This window comes from Perna viridis, chromosome 4 (genome assembly GCF_037379345.1).
Source record: "Perna viridis isolate PV_CMFRI_1.1 ecotype Kerala chromosome 4, ASM3737934v1, whole genome shotgun sequence".
NCBI classification, from domain to species: Eukaryota; Metazoa; Mollusca; class Bivalvia; order Mytilida; family Mytilidae; genus Perna; species Perna viridis.
In genome coordinates, this window is record NC_142448.1 from 35,265,944 (window position 1) to 35,285,328 (window position 19,385).

Genomic DNA, 19,385 nt, shown 5'->3' on the forward strand with positions numbered 1-19,385 from the left:
TACCAAATTATAATATCAAAGCCCATCGGTGTTTCTGGGGTTGGAACATCACGATAACGTTTTCGCCTGTCATTTCGATGGAGATTTTTTTATATTTTCTTTTTTGTTGTTAATTTTTGTAAAACATCCTTTCGGTGATCTGATATGTTGACCCCATCTTAAAAAAAATCGGATCAACCCTAAAACTTTGGTCCGTTATTTTATTGGGACGAGTTGCACTTTTGAAGTACTTTTTTTCTGGTATTCCTCACTGCAAATTAAAAGCTCGAGAAATTAAGCACTTCCTAATATTCAAGATTATTCAAGATAATCTGCGTATAATTAGAATATAAATACCCCAAAAGAAGTAGTGTATGACACTCGGGATCCGAGCGTTGCGGACAATTCTTTCTCTCCCACTCCGTGCAAAGTACGGTCGACACCGCTTTTAGGGTCAATTATATTGAACTCAAATTTGATTGCTCAAAATAAGTTGAAAGTTCAGACATTCGACCAATCAATGCACTAAACCCTCAGTCTTATTGAGACGATGTGCAAAATGGCAGTCAGTATAAAAACAAATGCCGCGGAGACGGGCAGAGTGCTCAATAAAGCGGAAATCATTACTAATTTGGCTTTATTATGGCTGCAAATTGATCTTCGATTTACATTGAACAGATATCTATTAACATTATTGGGTGTCAGTGACCTTTTCCAAAGTTTTTCAACTTCTTTACTGTTGAAAAACTGTAACTTTCTTGAAAAGTTCGTGACAAACTTAAATATTGGTTCCTTTCATCGCCATCTTTGGAGACAACTAAAGTCTTTGACCAAGGATTTGCATTATGAATGTTCTGACTGTATAGTACAGAATGACTACAAGGTAACGAGTCTGTTATTTGTGCAGTTTTCAACGGTACAAAAAGGGGGAGGCATGATCTGCAGATTATTTACTGAGTCAGAGAGCTAAAATACTAATATATGTGTTCAGAATAATATACATGTAACACATCTCTCTGGTGTTGATAATTAGTTGATTTATGCTGAAGGTTTTTTTGTCGGTTAAGGATTCAAATGATTAAATGCATGATTAAAATATTCTTAATATTAATACAATATATATGTGTCTTTTGCTTATCCAAATAGACTGAATGTAGATGGCTTTCATTATACTGTTTAGTATCCTTATGTGCTAATATCTGAGCAGGCTTAGTCTGTGCTTCGTGAGGTTCTGGGGAGTGTTGCGAAATAATTTAAAAATGTATGTGATATACTATCACAAGTCTATGCATGAGATAATATTTTTTAAAAAGATATTTTCTTAGAAGAATAAGTGTAATTTTAATTCGGAATACATGTATAACACTTTCATACACATGTATACTGTAAAAAATATTCAGAATAAGTTTTACAACAAACAAATGGATGTGTTTCACAGAAATGAGCTAAGTTATTATATGGTCCATGTATTTTGAGTGTTTATCACTTTTTGGCTTGCTGTTTCACTGAAAATTAAACTCGGCCAAACCAAAAAATTTAATTAGAATACCAAGTTAAACTTACTATTACATTGCAGTGGTAAAATTGAAATCTTTTCTCATAAAGATTTGTTTGTAGTTTCAGGTACACTAAAATTCATTTAATTCATTTCCAATACAATCTTTGAAAATTTCCCTTAGCTCAGAGCTTTTAATTGACTTACTTGGTTGTCAATCAATGTGATGTTTCCCTTCCACTGTGGGAACTGTGTAGAAGTTGATCGATTTTCATATTTTTAATTATTATAAGTAATGAAAAATTTAATGACTTTAATATATATCTGATGGTTTCCCTACCAATTCACAATGTGATCTACTGGTACATTATATGTTTACATACCATCAACTCACCTTGTTAACTTGTATAGAGGAAGTATCTTCCTCCCAAGCAATGTTTTGGGGTACATAAAATCTTACTATTTATACCTTTATATTGTTGATTTAATTTCCTTAGCATAAAAAAAAACAATTTTAAATTTGTCTAAAAAGTTTACTTTGTTGCTACCATAATGTCCATTTCAGTTAAAAATAAACTTTTGCTTTCTACACATAGGCATTTTCTCCATATTGTTGTTTTCCAAATTGTTTTTTTGCTCCATGATTGAAAGTTTCTTGCATAGCTGTTACTCCATGTACAATGTTTTTTGTTTTTTTTTTTTCAGATTAGATCGGCTTTTCTTATTACTCGATACAGGGTCGACTCCACTTATTAGACGATCTGCAGCTGAGCAGCTTGGAGAAGTTCAGAAACTTCATCCTTATGAACTCAATAACCTTTTATCAAAGGTACAAATGTAAATCTCAGTTATTTATATTAATACACTTTAAGAGACAGACATCTAAGCCTCTTGACAGAAGAATAAAACTCCTGTTTTCAAATGGTGCCCCTCCCCACTCCCATATAAGAATATGAATTGTAATAAAATTAATTTTAAGTTATATAATTGATATCTACTTAATTTAGCTTATATTAAGGCTAATAAATGTATTCACTGTTTTATGCGATTGGAGCTAATTGGCAGGTGATGGGTTGTAATAGATTCTGTCTACAACACACTCCAATGATGATAAGGCTGATCAAAATATAAGCTAAAGTAATTTTAAAAAGTTAATTGTCATGGTCAAAACAGTTGTCACAATGTTTTGATGCTGAAAAGAAATTTATTGTTTGAGAAACATATGATAAAAAATAGTTGCTATGCTCTAGTTGACTTATTTTTGGTACCAGAGTAGCTGAGTAGCTTGGAAACACATTCTAACAAAATAAATGTCATAAAGTCAGTTTGTGTTATGTTCAAAATGCCTTGATTAACTGCAGTCTCAATAAAAGTACAAAACTGACTTTACCCCTTGACCTTTTGTTGGAAAGTTATGGGATAAAATTTTATGTACGTTTACATTTTAGGTTCATGGATATTTGTGTAGTGCAAGTTGGGAGACAAGAATAGCAGCTGGGCAGGCGGTAGAAGCCATCTGCAGAAATGTGCCAAAATTTGAACCCAAGCTTTATGTTAAATCAGGTAGTACGAAGACATGTTTTGCATTGCTAACAGTTTTGCTGATTTCAGAATGAACAAAACAAATATATGAGAAATTAAGTAGCACTCCAGCTAAGGATCATGCAAAATGTAATTCATGGGTAAAAAGCCTACATATTTTTATTTTTGATATTTTGTTTGAAATGTCATAGTAAACAGAAATTAACATGTGGTTTTTCATATAACTCGTGCTCTTAAATATAAAAATTATATAGAATGCACTGTAGATTTCAAAATTAAGGGAGATAACTCTGTAAATGGCACTCAAATACAATAGAATCTACTGGATTTTCAGTGCGGATTATCTCCTAAGAGCAGGCAGATTTTAATGAATAATTACACATTTCATAGTATAGACCCATAAAACAACTTAATTACAAAAATAAAAATATGTAGCCTTTTTTGGGGTGTATCACATTTTTCAGATTTTGCATGATTCTTACAAAGACTACCACTTAATACTCATGAAATTTACATCTTATATTGATATGAGACTTGTGTACATGAACCTGAATTCCTTAAATGCACCTGATGAGACTGTAGCAGTATACATACTTCTGTCAGATTCTGAATTTTTATTTTACATTAACATCAAACTCAGCATGTTGATCTAGTACAAAGAAGGGTCAGTTGATTAACTTGTTTTTCCTAAAATATTTGCCAAAGGGCTTCAAGTGTCTATGTAAGAATCAGGCAGCATTCGAAAGTGTAGTTTTACCATTTGTACCATCAGAATCAAGGAAATAGAAGATTTTCCATATCATGTTGGTAAATTGAGTTATAATATCCATGAAATGTACAGTCAATGAATATTTCAACGGTAGATAACTCTATTGAAAAATTCATGAGCAAATCCATTGATACAGAGATTAAATAATGGTCTTTTCAAATAGAGAAAGTGTCCTTGATTGAAATTATATTGTTAGATTGATGTGGGTTTGACATGCATGTTTCTAATTTTTTCCATTTTGCCTGATTCTTATAAAAAACTTGCACTTTAATAACAAATACAATCAATCAATCTAGTTCTTTTAATACAGAGCCTACAGAAGTTGGAAGTTCAGAGATAACAGGACAGTTACTGTTCTCACAGTTTGATCTGAGAAATGTTCTTGTTTATGGGACATCCTTACTTAGTACAGAGGAAAAACAGTTTGAACTTGGTGAAGAGTTCTTAGGTAATTCATTGTCAATATTATCCTTTTACTGTTGTCAAGCTTTTACCATTATACTGAAAAATACATCTAAAAGCAATTTTCAATAGTGCCATCACATCAAATCATCTGTTGACATAATTTGATAAACTGAAGGTTTTTAGTGCATATCTCGTTCTAATTATATTTTCCTTACTGGAATTTCTGTTGTAGAACGTATTGAAATCTGCAGACTGGTCTGCATTTTATTGTTACTTCCAGGGACCTCGAAACGCTGTATTACAATCTTCTATTTTACGCTTTTCTTAAAACTTATATCATGTGGAAATAGATATTTGTCATTTTTATTGGTATTTTTAGACGAAAATATGTTATGCTTTTATATACTGAATCCAACGCTCTGAAAATGACAAATCGTTATGCATTTGAATGGTAGACTAGGACCCATTCTCGTGAAACCATGGAGTCACATGAAGAGACTTACAAACCCTGTAGTCCATTCAATATAATTATGAGGCAAAATAAAGAGGGAATGGAAAATTGATACATTGAAATCTGTATATACCAAATTCCATTCAGTCTCTAAGTTGATGTATTTAAACTCATCAAACATATATTCAACTTGAAATTTCAAATCAAACAACAAATACTGTCATTTTGCTTTGCTTTTCCTTAGAATTGAAGCATTGGCTTTCAGAGTGAAGTAATAGGAATGTTTGCTAAGGGAGATAATGCAACTCGGCATTAACTTACACAAAGGAGCATGAAGTGATTGCTACTTGAAAGTTTAACAGATATTGTACATCTTTGTTATTACTGTAGTTAAACAGAAAAAGTCTCTTTTAAGCTGTTTGTGTCATTGTCTTGCAGAAGGTTCAATTTGAAGAGATTTTAAAAGTCATTCATTTATTAATTTAATCATGCATGCATACATTTTTCATAGGATTAGATGATAAAGAAAAGTTAAGTAGGCAGAGACAGATGTTGAACAAAAAGTTAGGACTAGACATGGTAGGAAGCCTCAAGTTAGGCTTAGATAGTGACTTATTTTCCGATGAAGACCTGACTATTGGAATTAGTTCTTCCAATGGCAGTTCCAGCAGCCAGATTAATGTCAAGGTTGGTTTTATATATTTTGTATGTACAGTAAAATTATGAAGTCTTCATTAGATTAAGGCTTGATCAGTTATGTTTTATTCATAATTACTTCAAATTAGTAAAAATTGATCAAATATTTGAGAAGAACAATTTTCAATTTTAATTCGTTTTGAAGTATACTTAAACTTGTGTTTCTTCCTTTCATGGTTTTCTACAATAATTTAAGTTTTATTTTTTCTACAGAAGTGTGTATCAGAAATTGTGAAACAACAGCTGATGGATGTGACTAGTGGTATGAGTGCCAGGGAGAGAAATCGGGCCAAGAGAAGGACTAAACTCTTAGCTAAACAAAGATCCAGGGATGTTCAAAGGTAAAAAAATAACATTGTGGTAGAGGTAAAATTTCTATTTTGGTTTATTAGTCCTTTATCTGTTACACTTATGTATCCATCATTACTTAAGCTAAAAAAAATCTTCTAGGTTCTCATGCACCTCCACATCCCCTATAACACTACTGCATCAGCAATTTTTATTTCATGGCATAATAAATATTTACCAGCTTGAGCAGGATTTATCATGAAATATATGACACAAAAATTTGCTATTTGCTTCTGACCCCAAAAAAGAGGCTTCCTCCTGCAATTTTTTTTAAAGTAGCCTGAGAACCTAGGTGTTTCGTTTTGTATGGCCTTGTTTTCAATGTAACTTTTATTGCCCTATTTCCATTTTAGTGAGCAGTTATCATTTGATGCAGAACCCCCATTGAAGAAATCCAGGTCAATGGCAGATGGAGACCCCAGTACTAATGGGAAGCAACTCAGTGTAGAAGTCAAAGAAGAGAAGTTAATTATAGAAAATCAGCCTGATAATACTCTGAATGTGGAAGAGGTAAATAATATACACTGTTTGAATGATCAAGCGGGAACAGTGAATGTATTACCTTGAGGCAGTCCCCAAGTCCAATTTTATAGCAATGTTGACACGGTAACAATTTACTTACATGAACAGATGACAGTTGTTTTATCATACTGAATCAATGTAAAGTCTTCATTGTCCTTTTCTTTAAAAGGAGTTATTCATATGGCTGTGATTGTTGCTTGACGTCTGTTCATGCTTTATTAGATTTTAACCTTGATCAACAACAACCACAAGAACAGTGGTCTTTTATTAGCCATAGACAATCTGAGAAGAAATAAACATGAAATATTAGACGTGTTACCATAATCATCAGTAAAATAAGCTGATGTCTGTGAAAATAGAACAAACAAGGCCTTCTCAAATGATTATTTGATTTACTGTGAAGTATTCTGTTACTGTCAAATAACTTATTGCTATTTTTGCTAGTTTCACAAATAGGAAAAAAAAATCACAAAAAGTGATTTGCTTTTTATTATCAATTATTATTAAATTAATCGTGAAAGACATGTTATAATGAATGAAAAACATTATTATATAAAATAACAGCAAATGTAAGTGAATTTATGATATGTATGGGAAGTGAAATTATCATCACCATGACTACCAACTTAAAAGGAAAGAGTACATGTAGCTTTGCCTACTACATGTATTAAGAAATCAAAATTTGTAGGCAAAATTCTCATAGTATCCGCATCTAATTGCTGGAGTTCTAATCACAATTTAGAGGGGGTAAAAGTTGTTATTTTAGACATGAAAATTTTGGGGTTCTTGGTTATGTGTCATGAAATGAAATCCTTAAAAAATCTTATTTAATATGATACAATATTTGCCTTTGCCAAAATTATCTTAACAGGTAGAGGAATGGCCATTTGAGTCTTTTTGTGAGATGTTGATGAATGACCTATTTCACAGCTCATGGGAAACAAGACATGGTGCTGCTATAGGTCTAAGGGAGGTAATCAAGAATCATGGTGGAACTGCTGGTTTGTCAGTTGACACTATTTCTGACCAGGTATGACTAGGAAGTATCAAGTACATGTTAACCTAAGAATCATAAGGTGATTAGACAATATTTTTGTTGACTTCTTTAATGGTCAAATCTATCTTCGGGTTTTTTTACGGTCTTGACTATCCTTACGGATCTCGCACTACTGCCCCTTACAGGAATTGTGTCAGTATGTCTGTTAGTAGATGGAGGTAGGAAAGTCAGGCCTTAGGGATACCTGACCGAAGAACTCAGAGTATGTCCTGCTAGCGGCTGGGCTGCTCTGCTGAAGCTCTGGCCTACTCCCAGACCCCACGTGGGTCCAAGAGCCGTTTCCACACTCTATTTGGGAGTATGTCAAGATGTAGAGTGTGATGGTCTAAATGCATCTAATGTCCCATTAGTAATTAAAGAACCAATTTTAAAGAAGTGAAAACCTAACTGGTTTTTGTGGTTTGTACTGAACAAAAAAAAACAACAGGAAATAGCACTAAACGGTTCTGACTTATTTCGTTACTAACCCAACCTTTGTTACAACTTATATTGGTATTTCTTTTATAGGCTGTAGGAATTAACCAACTGTGGCTGTCAGATGTATCTTTGAGATTGTTGTGCGTGATGGCTCTTGACAGATTTGGTGACTTTGTTTCTGATGAGGTGAGGCCATACTAAGGACAATATTTACGTATTCATATCAGTGATGTGTTTTCTACAGATTCATGGATTTTTGTTTTGGCAAATCTGAATTTTACCATAAAAATTTGTATTTTATTGTGTTATAACATCATATTTCTTTGATTTATCTTTTCTTTCTTACATGTACTTTATAGCAGGTAACCTTTGCAGGGTACTTATTTTTGTGTATTTCAGCTGTTTGTCTGAAAACACCAATATTAAGTCACAAAAATATATTTACCTTTGTCTTATGTACTTTATACCTCAACTCAGCATTCATCAAAAATTGAAATGCCATTTAATGGACCTTAACCTTTTCTGTTTTAGGTAGTGGCACCTGTCCGTGAATCATGTGCCCAGTGTTTAGGTGTGCTAATTAAGTACCTGAATGCCCCTGAGGTGGAGGGTGTTGTTGTTGTACTTTTGCAGCTCCTCAGCCAGAGTCAGTGGGAGGTGAGGCATGGAGGACTGTTGGGATTCAAGTACCTTCTTGCTGTAAGACAGGTAAGACTAAACTCCCATATTTTATAGCAAATTGAAAATGTGTGGCACCACAAACAATGCACTTCTAGATAAGTAAGTTATCCACAATCTGCAAATTTCATGTTGGCTGAAACAGCAATCATAACCAGATTACAATTGCTTCTTAAGTATTAAATCAAGTTGGGGGAAAAGAAAGGATTTTTCTTTGTTATTGAGTGACAGTTTAGTATATTAAATTGAAGTTATTTTTGAAAACAGGATATGACAGAGAAGTTACTTCCAGCCATCTTGCCATCTTTATTTTGTGGTATACAGGATATAAGTGATGATGTCAGAGCTGTGGCTGCTGCTGCACTAGTTCCTGTGGCAAATAGTCTCATTACACTCATGCCAGCTCAGGTATGTTGAATAATTATAGTAAATTAAAAATGACTGGTACCATTTTCATTACAAAACTTATGTTAGTCCTTAAAATGAGCCTACCTATTAATTATCAAATTGGTGTTATGGTAGGCTTTTGTATTAATATTAAACTGGTTTTGGGGGCATCTGCAGGTGTCATTAGTAAATAAGTAGGGCATGTGTCTATTATTAATAATACCTGTGGAGTTATTTATTTACATTTAAATATTCAGAAACTTTGCATAGGATCATTTGAAATTTGTATGACTCAGTCGATTTACAATAACGTGTCGAGTTAAACCAGACTGTAATGATTTACCAATATTTGGTGAGTTTCTTATAAGATCGGCTATCTGTATATAACAAAATATTTGTATGTTAGTTTCGGTGAGATATGCAAAAGTTTTTAAAAATGGATAACGTGACTGGGTTACTATCTTTAAACTTTGGAATAACATTTATACTGTAACTGTTCTCTTTAAGCAGTCAAAATAAATTGTTTTACTAGTGAAAAAATTTCTGGGACATCATGAACATTACATTGTTTAGAAGTTGCCTGATGTCACCTTCTTTAAATCAAGAACATTGATTTTCTGGCTTGAAAGTTTTTAGGAATTTTTAAAATTTTTGAGCAGGTTTTACAAAATAGCCTGGTTTCAGCAGTTTACCCTTATAAACCACAAAGTGGTTTGCTGCAAACCAGGTTATTGAGTGTGACCTGTTCAATTTTTAGAAACATTTCTGTAGTTTAATTTCTGATGGATGCAAGTCCAAATATTGATAATTCATTTGTAATCAAAATATTATTTTGTTCGGGATTATTTGAATCACAGAGTGCATACTAATTGACATAATGACCTTATAGTACAAAGTCAGGTTATATATAATAACCAGGTTTGCTCAAAGAGAACCAACCAATCAGAAAGGTATATGTTGTACATATATTGGTTTCTGTTTGATATCAACTCTCTGTATGAGTGTTGTTGTTTCTGGTTGGTTTTTTGTTTTTTTGTTTTTGTTTTTTTTTGTTGCATTATAAAACTAACAGCAGTATGATGACTTGTTTTGCACTGTCATTGTCTATATACCAATTCAAATTTAGATTGATATCAATAAATTGTGTATTACTCAGCCTTTCATTCATTGTTATTTTAAACCATTTTATACCATTGAAGGTACCCCTGATAGTATCATGTTTATGGGAGACCCTTCTTGACCTTGATGACCTGACATCATCGACCAATAGTATTATGACTCTACTCTCTACAATGTTGGCTCATCCACAGTCTTCAATACTCAATTGGTAAGAATATTATGCCAGATTTCCTGCACTTATTGTTGAGATGGTGTAGCTGAAAAATTTTCTGCTCATAATTTGATTTAATGTACAATTAGAAATGCACACTACTAAAACAGGGCATCTTGGTAAAGAACAAACTAGACCTAAAATTTGATTACATTGAAAGAACAAAAAATTGTCCCCTCTTATTTATTGCATAGCAGTGCTTTCGTCATATTATGAGTTTTTGTTCGAATACCCAGTCTTTATTGGTGGTTACTCCTAGTCTGTCAATCATTTCAGAAGGAACTTAGCTGATATTTTTCTCAGCTTGTACCACGCTGACTACATTATTTTACTGTATAGAGTATTTACTTTTGATTTTTTCGTATTTCAACTTCACTTTGAAAAAAATCATACCTGTGTTTCATGGAATTAAAAATCATTTTTGGGGGTCTATTTTTTGGAATTTTTTTTTGTCCACTGGGAAAATAGTATAAATCAGTACACCATGAAAAATAGTATCTGTATTAGTTGAGTAACACTTTTCTGAGGAGGTCTTTTTTTTATTTTTCTCTGAGGTAGCTGGTCTAGTACTAAACAAGGATTGTTTTTGGAATCAATAAATGTTCTTAACCTGAAGTGTATGAACTTAATGAGAGAAAAAATTAAAGTTTGATGGTAAAAATAGTTGAGCTGTACAACATATTTGGCACCAAGGTGAGGAACATCTGATGAGGTTGTTAATTTGTTGAAATTACATTTCAGGATGACAACTCCCCTGACAGATTTAGTCCCCAGATTATGGCCTTTTCTAAGGCACAATATTGTTTCTGTTAGGAAGTCTGCTTTAGAGACCTTCTTTACTCTTTTAACAATAGAATCACCTCAGGTTAGTATTATAGCAGATTTCTTACTCCTTGTAGTGTTGCCTTGCTAACTTGACCGTAAAAGGGTAAGTGAGGCTCACTAAGGTTCTATTTAATATTTTCTAATAAAAACTTTAAATGTATCAATTTTTGTGGTTTTAAAAAAAATGGTAAGCATAATATAGTGTTAAAAAAATCAATTTCACAGGTACTTTTTTTCAGAGGTTTCTGTCCACCACGAAAATAGTGAAAATAAATATGTTTATATAGTATTGACCATAGTTTATAGTATCTCTTTTATAAAGGAAAAGATACTCTGATAAATTATACTAGAAAAAAGTTCAAATAATACAAGGAAGGAAATTAAAATGTACATTGGACCTCCTTAATGAGCCTTTTTTGAATACTGTAAACATACTAATTTTCGGTGTGTTCTTATTTTTGCTATTTTTTTGCAGTGGACAGATACCCGCAAATATGTTTACTATGAAAATTGATACCCGCAAATATGTTCACTTGATAGAATACACGAAAATTAATATGTTTACAGTACCTTGATAGGTTTTGTTTGTTGGGGTTTAACGTGCGAGCAGCAATATTTCAGCTATATTCAGACGAGATAGGAAATCCTTTGTCAACTAGCTGTAGTTTTAATAAAAAAAATCAAATGATGCTTGTGTGGCTCTGGTCTCAAAGTGATATTACCAATAATAGTTTCAAGTCTGTTATTTTGTGAAAAATTTCACCCTGAAAAGCCTTATTTGAATTTCGGCCTTTAGAATGGTGAATATTGATCAGGCAGGTAAAATATTTTTGGAACATTTTTCTCAGCAACTATAAATTACAGTCTAGATTTTTGGTATGCAACTTCAGTATGGACTCTGATATCATGGGATGCAGTTTCAGGTCTTTCCTGTTTTCTGACTTTATGGCAACCAGGCCTTTTCTGTCTTTGTCCCATTTTTTTTTCAATACTATTTATAAGTGAATTCTGGAATACAAGCTGTTGTGTCATCATTATGTCAGAATTTTATCACAAAATATGACTCCTTGTGAGTTTTTTTAAAAGAATATGAGTTTGCTTTTAATAAAATATAATACACATCCAGCTTTGAATCTCTAAATTGTTTAGTCATTTGGCTAATATTGTCTGCATAAAAATATCTCTGAATTTTACATTTGCAACTTTAAAATCTTCTACTCTAAAACAACTGGATGGATTGAAACAAAACTTAAAAGTAAATGTAGAACACACAGGGATTTAGCCAGGATTTTCAACCCATTAGTCACTTTTGCGTAAGACTAAATCTCAATATTGTTTTTTCTTTTCGCGTCGCAAATTTATCAGCATGCATGTATATACATATACTTATAACAACTATATTATAAATAACATATTTATTTCTATGTCAGCACTGGTATATAAATAACAGATAATTCATATTAATAAAAAATATATAACAACATACAGTTTCTACATTAGCAACTATTCATGAATAAAAAATGCAAAAAAATATTTTGTTACTGTGTCATACAGTAAAAATCTAAAAATTATATACATCAGCTTCTATTGTTGGTAAAACTAAAATAGTTTGTAATGGCGGACATAGTTGAGATTCGAACTGTGATTGAAAAATCCAAACATCTTTCCATTTTAAATACATACGATGACACTTTGAGTACTTTGAGAACGTGTCACAGCACTCAACAAACTAATCATTACCATTAATTAATTTGTTTGTCGGGATAATTAGCCTCAACCAGGTGATCAAGCAAGGTGTGATCAAAGGTGATGCAATCAAAATATTGGTCATGATTGTTTATTGTAAAACCCTTAATTGGCTTGGGAAAGGTAAAAAAGTTGTCAATTATGGGGTCATGGGAACATCAGAGGCTTTTTTACCGATATTTTTTGGGGGGGAGCGAAATATCAAGTGATGAATCGTGCACGAGAAAAATTCGCCACTTTCGAAAATCATTCGTCAATGGCGAAAATGGCGAGCGCTAGCTAAATCACTGAGTGGTTTCTTTTGATTGGAATTACACAATTTAGTTTCTTTTTACTATTCAGTTATCGTATTATTTTTGTATGAGTTACAAAAACAATATTAATACTAACCTTTTATTTTATGAAATTATTATTTGGTGTCCATTTTGATTTGACAAAAATTATTTTGTGGGCAAAATTTGATACCAGCTGAACACACTCCTTTATATTGATGACATTTGTTCTTTTCAGCATCCAATAGCAGCGTGGCTTCCGCTGATACTAAGTGATGCTCTACGCCATCTTTATCAGAGAAGTTTGTTGGAAGAGAGTGCTGAAATCTTAACAATTGTGAAAAAAGTTTGGTCACAGCTACTTAGAAAGTCCCCATTAGAGCACCTACTGTCGCAAGCTACTCCATGGCTGGGGGTGTGGTTATCACAGTGTATGCAGCCTTCCAACATACCATTTGACCCAACTTATATGTTAGCAGCTAGGCACAGAGTTAGGGTATGCATAGAGGCCTAATTAAAAACGTAGTGTGTTTCTGATAACATACAAGGAATGTAAATTGTTGGTAGGTTGGCAAATTGGGGAGAAAACAATTTTGTTGGCAAATCCAGAAATAGACTTGATCAATTCCAGAATCTGATCTGAAATTATATTGATCTTCATTTCCCATTAGTTTCTATTTTTACAAGTCATTTTGTCAATCCATTTGTTTATGCTGTGTTTCACACATTATTTGTTGGTGATTATTATAAAAAAAATCTAGCAGTTAAGCAAGCCAGAATAATGCTCTCAAGTACAAGTATTTTGTAAGAAAATGTACTGAAATTTGTTAAAAAAGGTGGGGGTTACAATTGGAAAAGTGTGGTTGGTTGGATTACCGGAAACACATTTTTTTGTTTCTAAAATATATACAACTGGACATATGATACATGGTGCTTAAGGAATTCATCGACAAAATTTAAAATGGTAAAAGTTCTCATGTTATCATTAGAAAGGATATATTTGAAATTTTTCAAGGCCTGTCTGTCTGTCTGACAGTCTGTTCATCCTTTCACTCTTTATATTGTATAATGAGTCAAAAACACAAAAGAGGAGTCTGAAAATCATTAAAACATTCACGAATATTTTTTTGTAGGCAGAGGGAATTAAGAACCAACCAATGTCATCACAGACATCTAAAAATGACAACAAAGACTTCATAGCTGGTAATACTACAATCAACGCCTCGCTATTAGAAAGAGATACTGCAATACTGAGGGCCAGAATGACTGCTTCTGGGTTAGTTTGTATACTGAAAAAACCATGTTATGGTATTTAGACATACAGTACTGTTTACAGAAATTAAGGATGGGTAAAATTGATTGTGGTCCTTCAAAAGTTATTTGATGCTTAAAATAGAACCCTGTTATTTCAGTGTTTAGTTGTCAGATGTCAACATTCTGTTGTGGGAATTTTCCCAATTTTCATTATATGGAATGGTTAAGAAAATTGTTGTCATGAAAAGCTCGGCACTCACTTTGACTTTGCACAGCTGTTTAGTACTACAGTGAAACCTCCAAACTGGACCCTAAAAAAAACGGTCTTCCCTTTAAACCAGCCATTTTCAAAAGTCCCAGCCTACATACCTTTAAACCTTGGTGTTTATTCTTCAATAGGCCAGCTACCCCCAAAAAACATTACATCGGCCTGTTTTTCACAGTTTTAGGTACATAATTCAAGTAAAAACAACCTCTCAATTCTGGACGACCGGCTATGGTTCACCTGTAATGAATGTGTCAGCAAAACAGTAAATGATTACGTAACTAATAATTCATTCACTGTCCGGTTTGCATTTCATCAGTGGACAGATGGTAATTGAAGTGGACAGTTGTTAAATGCACAATTTAATCCAGACATGACCTTTTGTAACTGGATGAGTGTTAATTGGTGTGTACACACATCAGGCAATCGGTGTCATTTAATAGAACAATCTTTACACATTTAATTAATGTGATCTGTACCCTAGCCAAAACAATGACGAGATGAAGTTATTACTTTTGTTGAAAGGTAGTTTAATAAAACAGAACAAATGATTAATTACCAGCAATAACCCTTTGATCTTTAATACACATTCTTTCTAAGCCGTGAACATTATTTTTCAACAGTAGTTTGATTTCAATCAAACCATTTACAAATGATGCACACTTTGAAAGGTAATAATGAGGCCCAAAGTTTAGAATTGGTATCAAACATGACTCGACCTGCAAACTGATAAGTGTAGGGTTATAAAAGACAAAGAGAAACAATTCTTTGATTGCATTGCTATTTTTCATAAAACCGGCCACCCCTATAAACCAGCCATTTTCTCTTGTCCCAGCGGTGGCTGGTTCGGAGAAGTTCCACAGTATAAAATATTTGTTAAGTTCAATTTTCAGCAAAGTCCAAAAGGTAATTTTTAAGTTAGGCTATTTTGAACATTTTGCTATACCCATTTTTATACGGGACGTATTATGGTATACCGCTGTCTGTCATCATCACTTTGTACCATAGCTCCAAAAACCTTTATGCTGTTTAAATAAAACTTAGGTCAATTGTATATATTGATGGAAGAAAGCTCTCTCTAGTTTTACATTTTTAACCATTATTTTTTTTAGTTATAGGACTTTTTACATTTAAAAAAGGATGTTTTTTTTTTGTACTCACTCTGTTTCTGTTTTTATTTTTATTTTTTTTTCACTTTTTCATAAAAAGTGGGTATTTTTTTCTGTTTTGGCACTCTAACTGGAAAATGCTTTCAGCAATTGCCAAAATGCCACACAGCTTTGAGTTATTCTTTGTATTTTGTTCTTCTTTTTTTTACACTCTGTTACTTAAATATGCTTTCAGCTAAAGTCACAAAATTTTGAGATATTCTTTGTATCCATGGTCAAAGGCTCCATTTCTTTTTCTATAAAATTTTGATTTTACATTTTTATACGCCCATTTAAGACAGGACATATTATGGTGTACCTTTGTCCATGTGTCGTTTTGTCATCCACACATTTCGGACAATAACTCACAAACACTTTCACCAACTTTAATGAGACTTTGGGGAATTGTTCATATCTAGTGATGTAAGCTCCCTTTAGATTTTTTATAAATTTCAGAATTGTCATTTCCATGTTATGTATTTTTATACTTAAAAAAGGGGGGATTTTCAAGTTTTTAGACAATAACTCAAAACACTTTCACCTATTGTTTGAAACTTTGGTGAATTGTCTATATCTATTGACATAAGCTGACTTTCATTTTTTTTAAATAAATTTCAGATTAATCGTTTCCGTGTAATGAATTTTCATACTTAAAAAAGGGGGATTTTCAAGTTTTCGGACAATAACTCAAGAACACTTTCACTAACTTTTTTGAAACTTTGATGAATTGTTCATACCAATTGAAGTAAGCTCCCCTCCGATTTGTATAAAAGTGTATGCCTTAATAAGTATATGTAAAAGGTACTTAAAACCTTGTCAGAAAAGTGTGTATTGAACAAGATAGAAATGTGTGGGTGAAAATCAAGACAACAAACTTAGTTAAACTCGCTGGTAGCCTGGATAGTGCCAATTTTTTTGTGCATTTTTTATTTCCATTTTTTATGGGGGGGTTGGGGTGGGGAGGGTATTTGACAGGGCTCACAGTATTTCTAGTTGATCATATAAATTCATTAAAAGCATAAGGACTAGTTAACAGGGCAACAGGTGTATCATGCATTTAAAGCACAGCTTTATGGATTTTATGCACATTTTCATAAAAAATTACAAATTAAAACATCAATATTGGCCAATGTGAGATATTTGCCACCACAACATATCAATCATCTATAAATTGTAAAAGCATTGAAAATGTTTTGAAGCTCCAAGTATTAATTGCTTTGTAGGTCTAGCAAATATTCTCCCAAAATGAAATGCCTTATGTTTTGTATATTAGTCTGGGGACTACTGAAATTTTGGGTAGAAATAGTCCGTGGACTAGTAGATATTCAGTATTGAAAATGACTTTTAATTGCTTCTCATTGTCATGTGAATTGTATTATTATAGCCGTCAGACAGAAATGAACTTCTGGAACATGTTTCTTTCACCTACGGTTAAAAAATAGAATGTTTACATTATTGATTTTTGTGTGACTGTTTTAGGAATCGTGATTGGTCAGTTTGGTTGTTAGTTATGATCAGTACGATGTTGACAGCAATGCAGTATAACGTGACTTTTATGAAAAATTTTCGTGCTTTTAAGGGTAATGTCCTCATAATACATCCGATGTCTTTGAATTTGAGGTCATAAATTAAGTTTCCAAAAGATTTAACCAAAACAGGTCTTTAAATCGATGATTTTAAACAAAATATGTATTTCGTGTCCGTTGCATTATTTTCGGTCAACTGCTGAAGCCAATAAAATAGTGTCTGCATTTCCCGTAATTTTTTAATTTATGGAGAAATTTCTTACAAATTATGCTGGTCCGCAGACTAGACAATTTGTACATACAATAACAAGACTATAACTAATTGACAGTATTCTCTGTTTGACACACACACACAGTCTCACTCTCCCGTGTTGACTAATTTATGTCTTCTTGATTTTTAGGAGACTACTAAATATGTTCTGGGACAACTAAAAATTGTGTATCTAATAGTCGTTGGACTACTGCCAGAAAAAAAAACAGGTGTCAATCCCTGTTATTGCCTATTTTTCATGCTGAAATTAATTTGGATTTTATTATTTAAAAGATTTTGTATTGCAGAAAAGTACTTTTATTCTACAGTGTAATAAGAGTTTGTTGACTCATTGTAGATTACTTGGAGTACTTTGTGAATACTTGTCCAGAGATGTTCCTGGTTTTCCTGCTGGACCTGAGAAACCAGTTGATTCAATATCTAAACTATTTATATTTCATCTGAACAACAAGTCAGCTGTACAGAGATTTGTTATTGGGCAAGTTGCCTATGAATGGGCAAATGCTAGCCAGGTAGGCCTTATTGAGCAAGTTACCTTTAAGTGGACAAAAGTTGGTCAGATGAGTTTTATTGGGCAAGTTGCCAATAAATGGGTAGTTGTTATCAAGTTATGTGTGATTAGGCAAGTGTTCTATATATGGGTAATTGCTAGTTTGGTTGGTGTTATTGGGCAAGTTGCCTGTAATGAGGCAGATACTAGCCTCATAAATATTTTAATTCTTTGTGATTTCTGGCAATTTGAATCATCCAGTAACGTTGTGCATCATTAATTGAAATGTATGTACTAAATTGTATATTATCTGAACTTCATGCATTGATGAAGAAAGTTTATAGATAAGTATGTTCTTATATCTCAATTCTAGACATGTACCTGCCCTGATATAGTGAAAGCCAAGCTGATGGAGTGTCTGTGTGAGTCCCTGTATTATGACGAGATAGCTGTCTCTTTTACTCACATGCAGTCAGATTGTAAAGATTTTATAGCAGCATTAAAACAACAGGGGATAGATCTGGATAGTCAGTATCCCCCTGGGTAAGTTACTCAAGCTTTGTTTTTTCTTTTCACTTTGGAAGTAAAGGTTTCCCCTTTTAGCCGTTAGATTTCCTGACAGTGTTTATAACATCAAAATAAAACATTTTATGACATTTTATAAACACAAAGTAATTTCAACAAGCATGGCATTCTGTATTTTTAATATTTTTGGATGACAGCAGCCATGTGCCAAAAGGCAAGAAATAACTTTGTGATTACAGCTTATTTCATTTTATTGTCGCTATAGGAGTATTTTAACAGTGGAACAATCAATGGCCCTTACAACATCTATATTTGATGATATCAAGTCAAAGTTGAAGCCAAAAGTTGTACAAACATTTGAAGACCGAAGAAAACAGTTGCATAAAACTGTAGAATTGACAACAAAAGAGCTACAAATCCTTACTCTTAGGTTGGTATAACTAACACTATTATTGCTGTGGTAAAATTTTGATTTCAAAGTATCTAAGGATTGTTGTCCTCTGCCACAACATGGAAGGGGACATAGAAATACAAGTGTCTGTGCATGTACCACCTGTCACACTTGGCAGGGACATATGGCTACCAGCAGCAATCTTGTTGAACTTGAAGATTTTCAATTTTCAGTTAATATACTAGGCTAGTGAGTTCTTTCTTGATTGTTTTCTAAATTATCAGTTAATAGTTATCAGAATATAATTAATAGGGTGCAGTGTTCACTATCTAAAGCAGTGATAGAACTTGACCATCTTCCTGAGAAGATGAATCCAGTAGTCAGACCACTGATGGAGTGTATGAAGAAAGAAGAGAATATCAATCTCCAGGTTGGTATTGTTGTAATGTAAACCATATTTTCACTGGTGTTCCATTTTTGCTATTTTCTTTGTAAGACCTGTATTGTGAAATTTTAGCTGCATTGAATTTTTTTTTTCCATTGTTGTGGTCGTATAGTTGTATGATTGTGTTGTGTTTAGCGTAGACTAAGCAGAA

At 32.8% G+C, this 19,385-nt stretch overlaps 1 protein-coding gene across 2 annotated transcripts in view; it reads left to right on the top strand.

Annotated features, from left to right (window-relative positions):
* Positions 1–514: 514 nt before the first annotated feature.
* LOC148619885 (TATA-binding protein-associated factor 172-like) overlaps positions 515–19,385 on the top strand; it is a 41,401-nt gene continuing 22,530 nt past the window's right edge. For both annotated transcript variants that reach the window (XM_088580267.1, XM_088580268.1), the window contains exons 1-19: positions 515–862; positions 2,180–2,303; positions 2,923–3,037; positions 4,096–4,233; positions 5,153–5,328; positions 5,551–5,678; positions 6,039–6,195; positions 7,079–7,237; positions 7,772–7,867; positions 8,213–8,389; positions 8,627–8,767; positions 9,946–10,073; positions 10,818–10,941; positions 13,158–13,415; positions 14,053–14,195; positions 17,721–17,895; positions 18,247–18,416; positions 18,664–18,828; positions 19,102–19,219. In XM_088580267.1, coding sequence (XP_088436393.1) covers positions 852–862; positions 2,180–2,303; positions 2,923–3,037; positions 4,096–4,233; positions 5,153–5,328; positions 5,551–5,678; positions 6,039–6,195; positions 7,079–7,237; positions 7,772–7,867; positions 8,213–8,389; positions 8,627–8,767; positions 9,946–10,073; positions 10,818–10,941; positions 13,158–13,415; positions 14,053–14,195; positions 17,721–17,895; positions 18,247–18,416; positions 18,664–18,828; positions 19,102–19,219 — 2,703 coding nt within the window. In that variant the 5' untranslated portion in view covers positions 515–851. The remainder of the gene's footprint in view (positions 863–2,179; positions 2,304–2,922; positions 3,038–4,095; positions 4,234–5,152; positions 5,329–5,550; positions 5,679–6,038; positions 6,196–7,078; positions 7,238–7,771; positions 7,868–8,212; positions 8,390–8,626; positions 8,768–9,945; positions 10,074–10,817; positions 10,942–13,157; positions 13,416–14,052; positions 14,196–17,720; positions 17,896–18,246; positions 18,417–18,663; positions 18,829–19,101; positions 19,220–19,385) is intronic.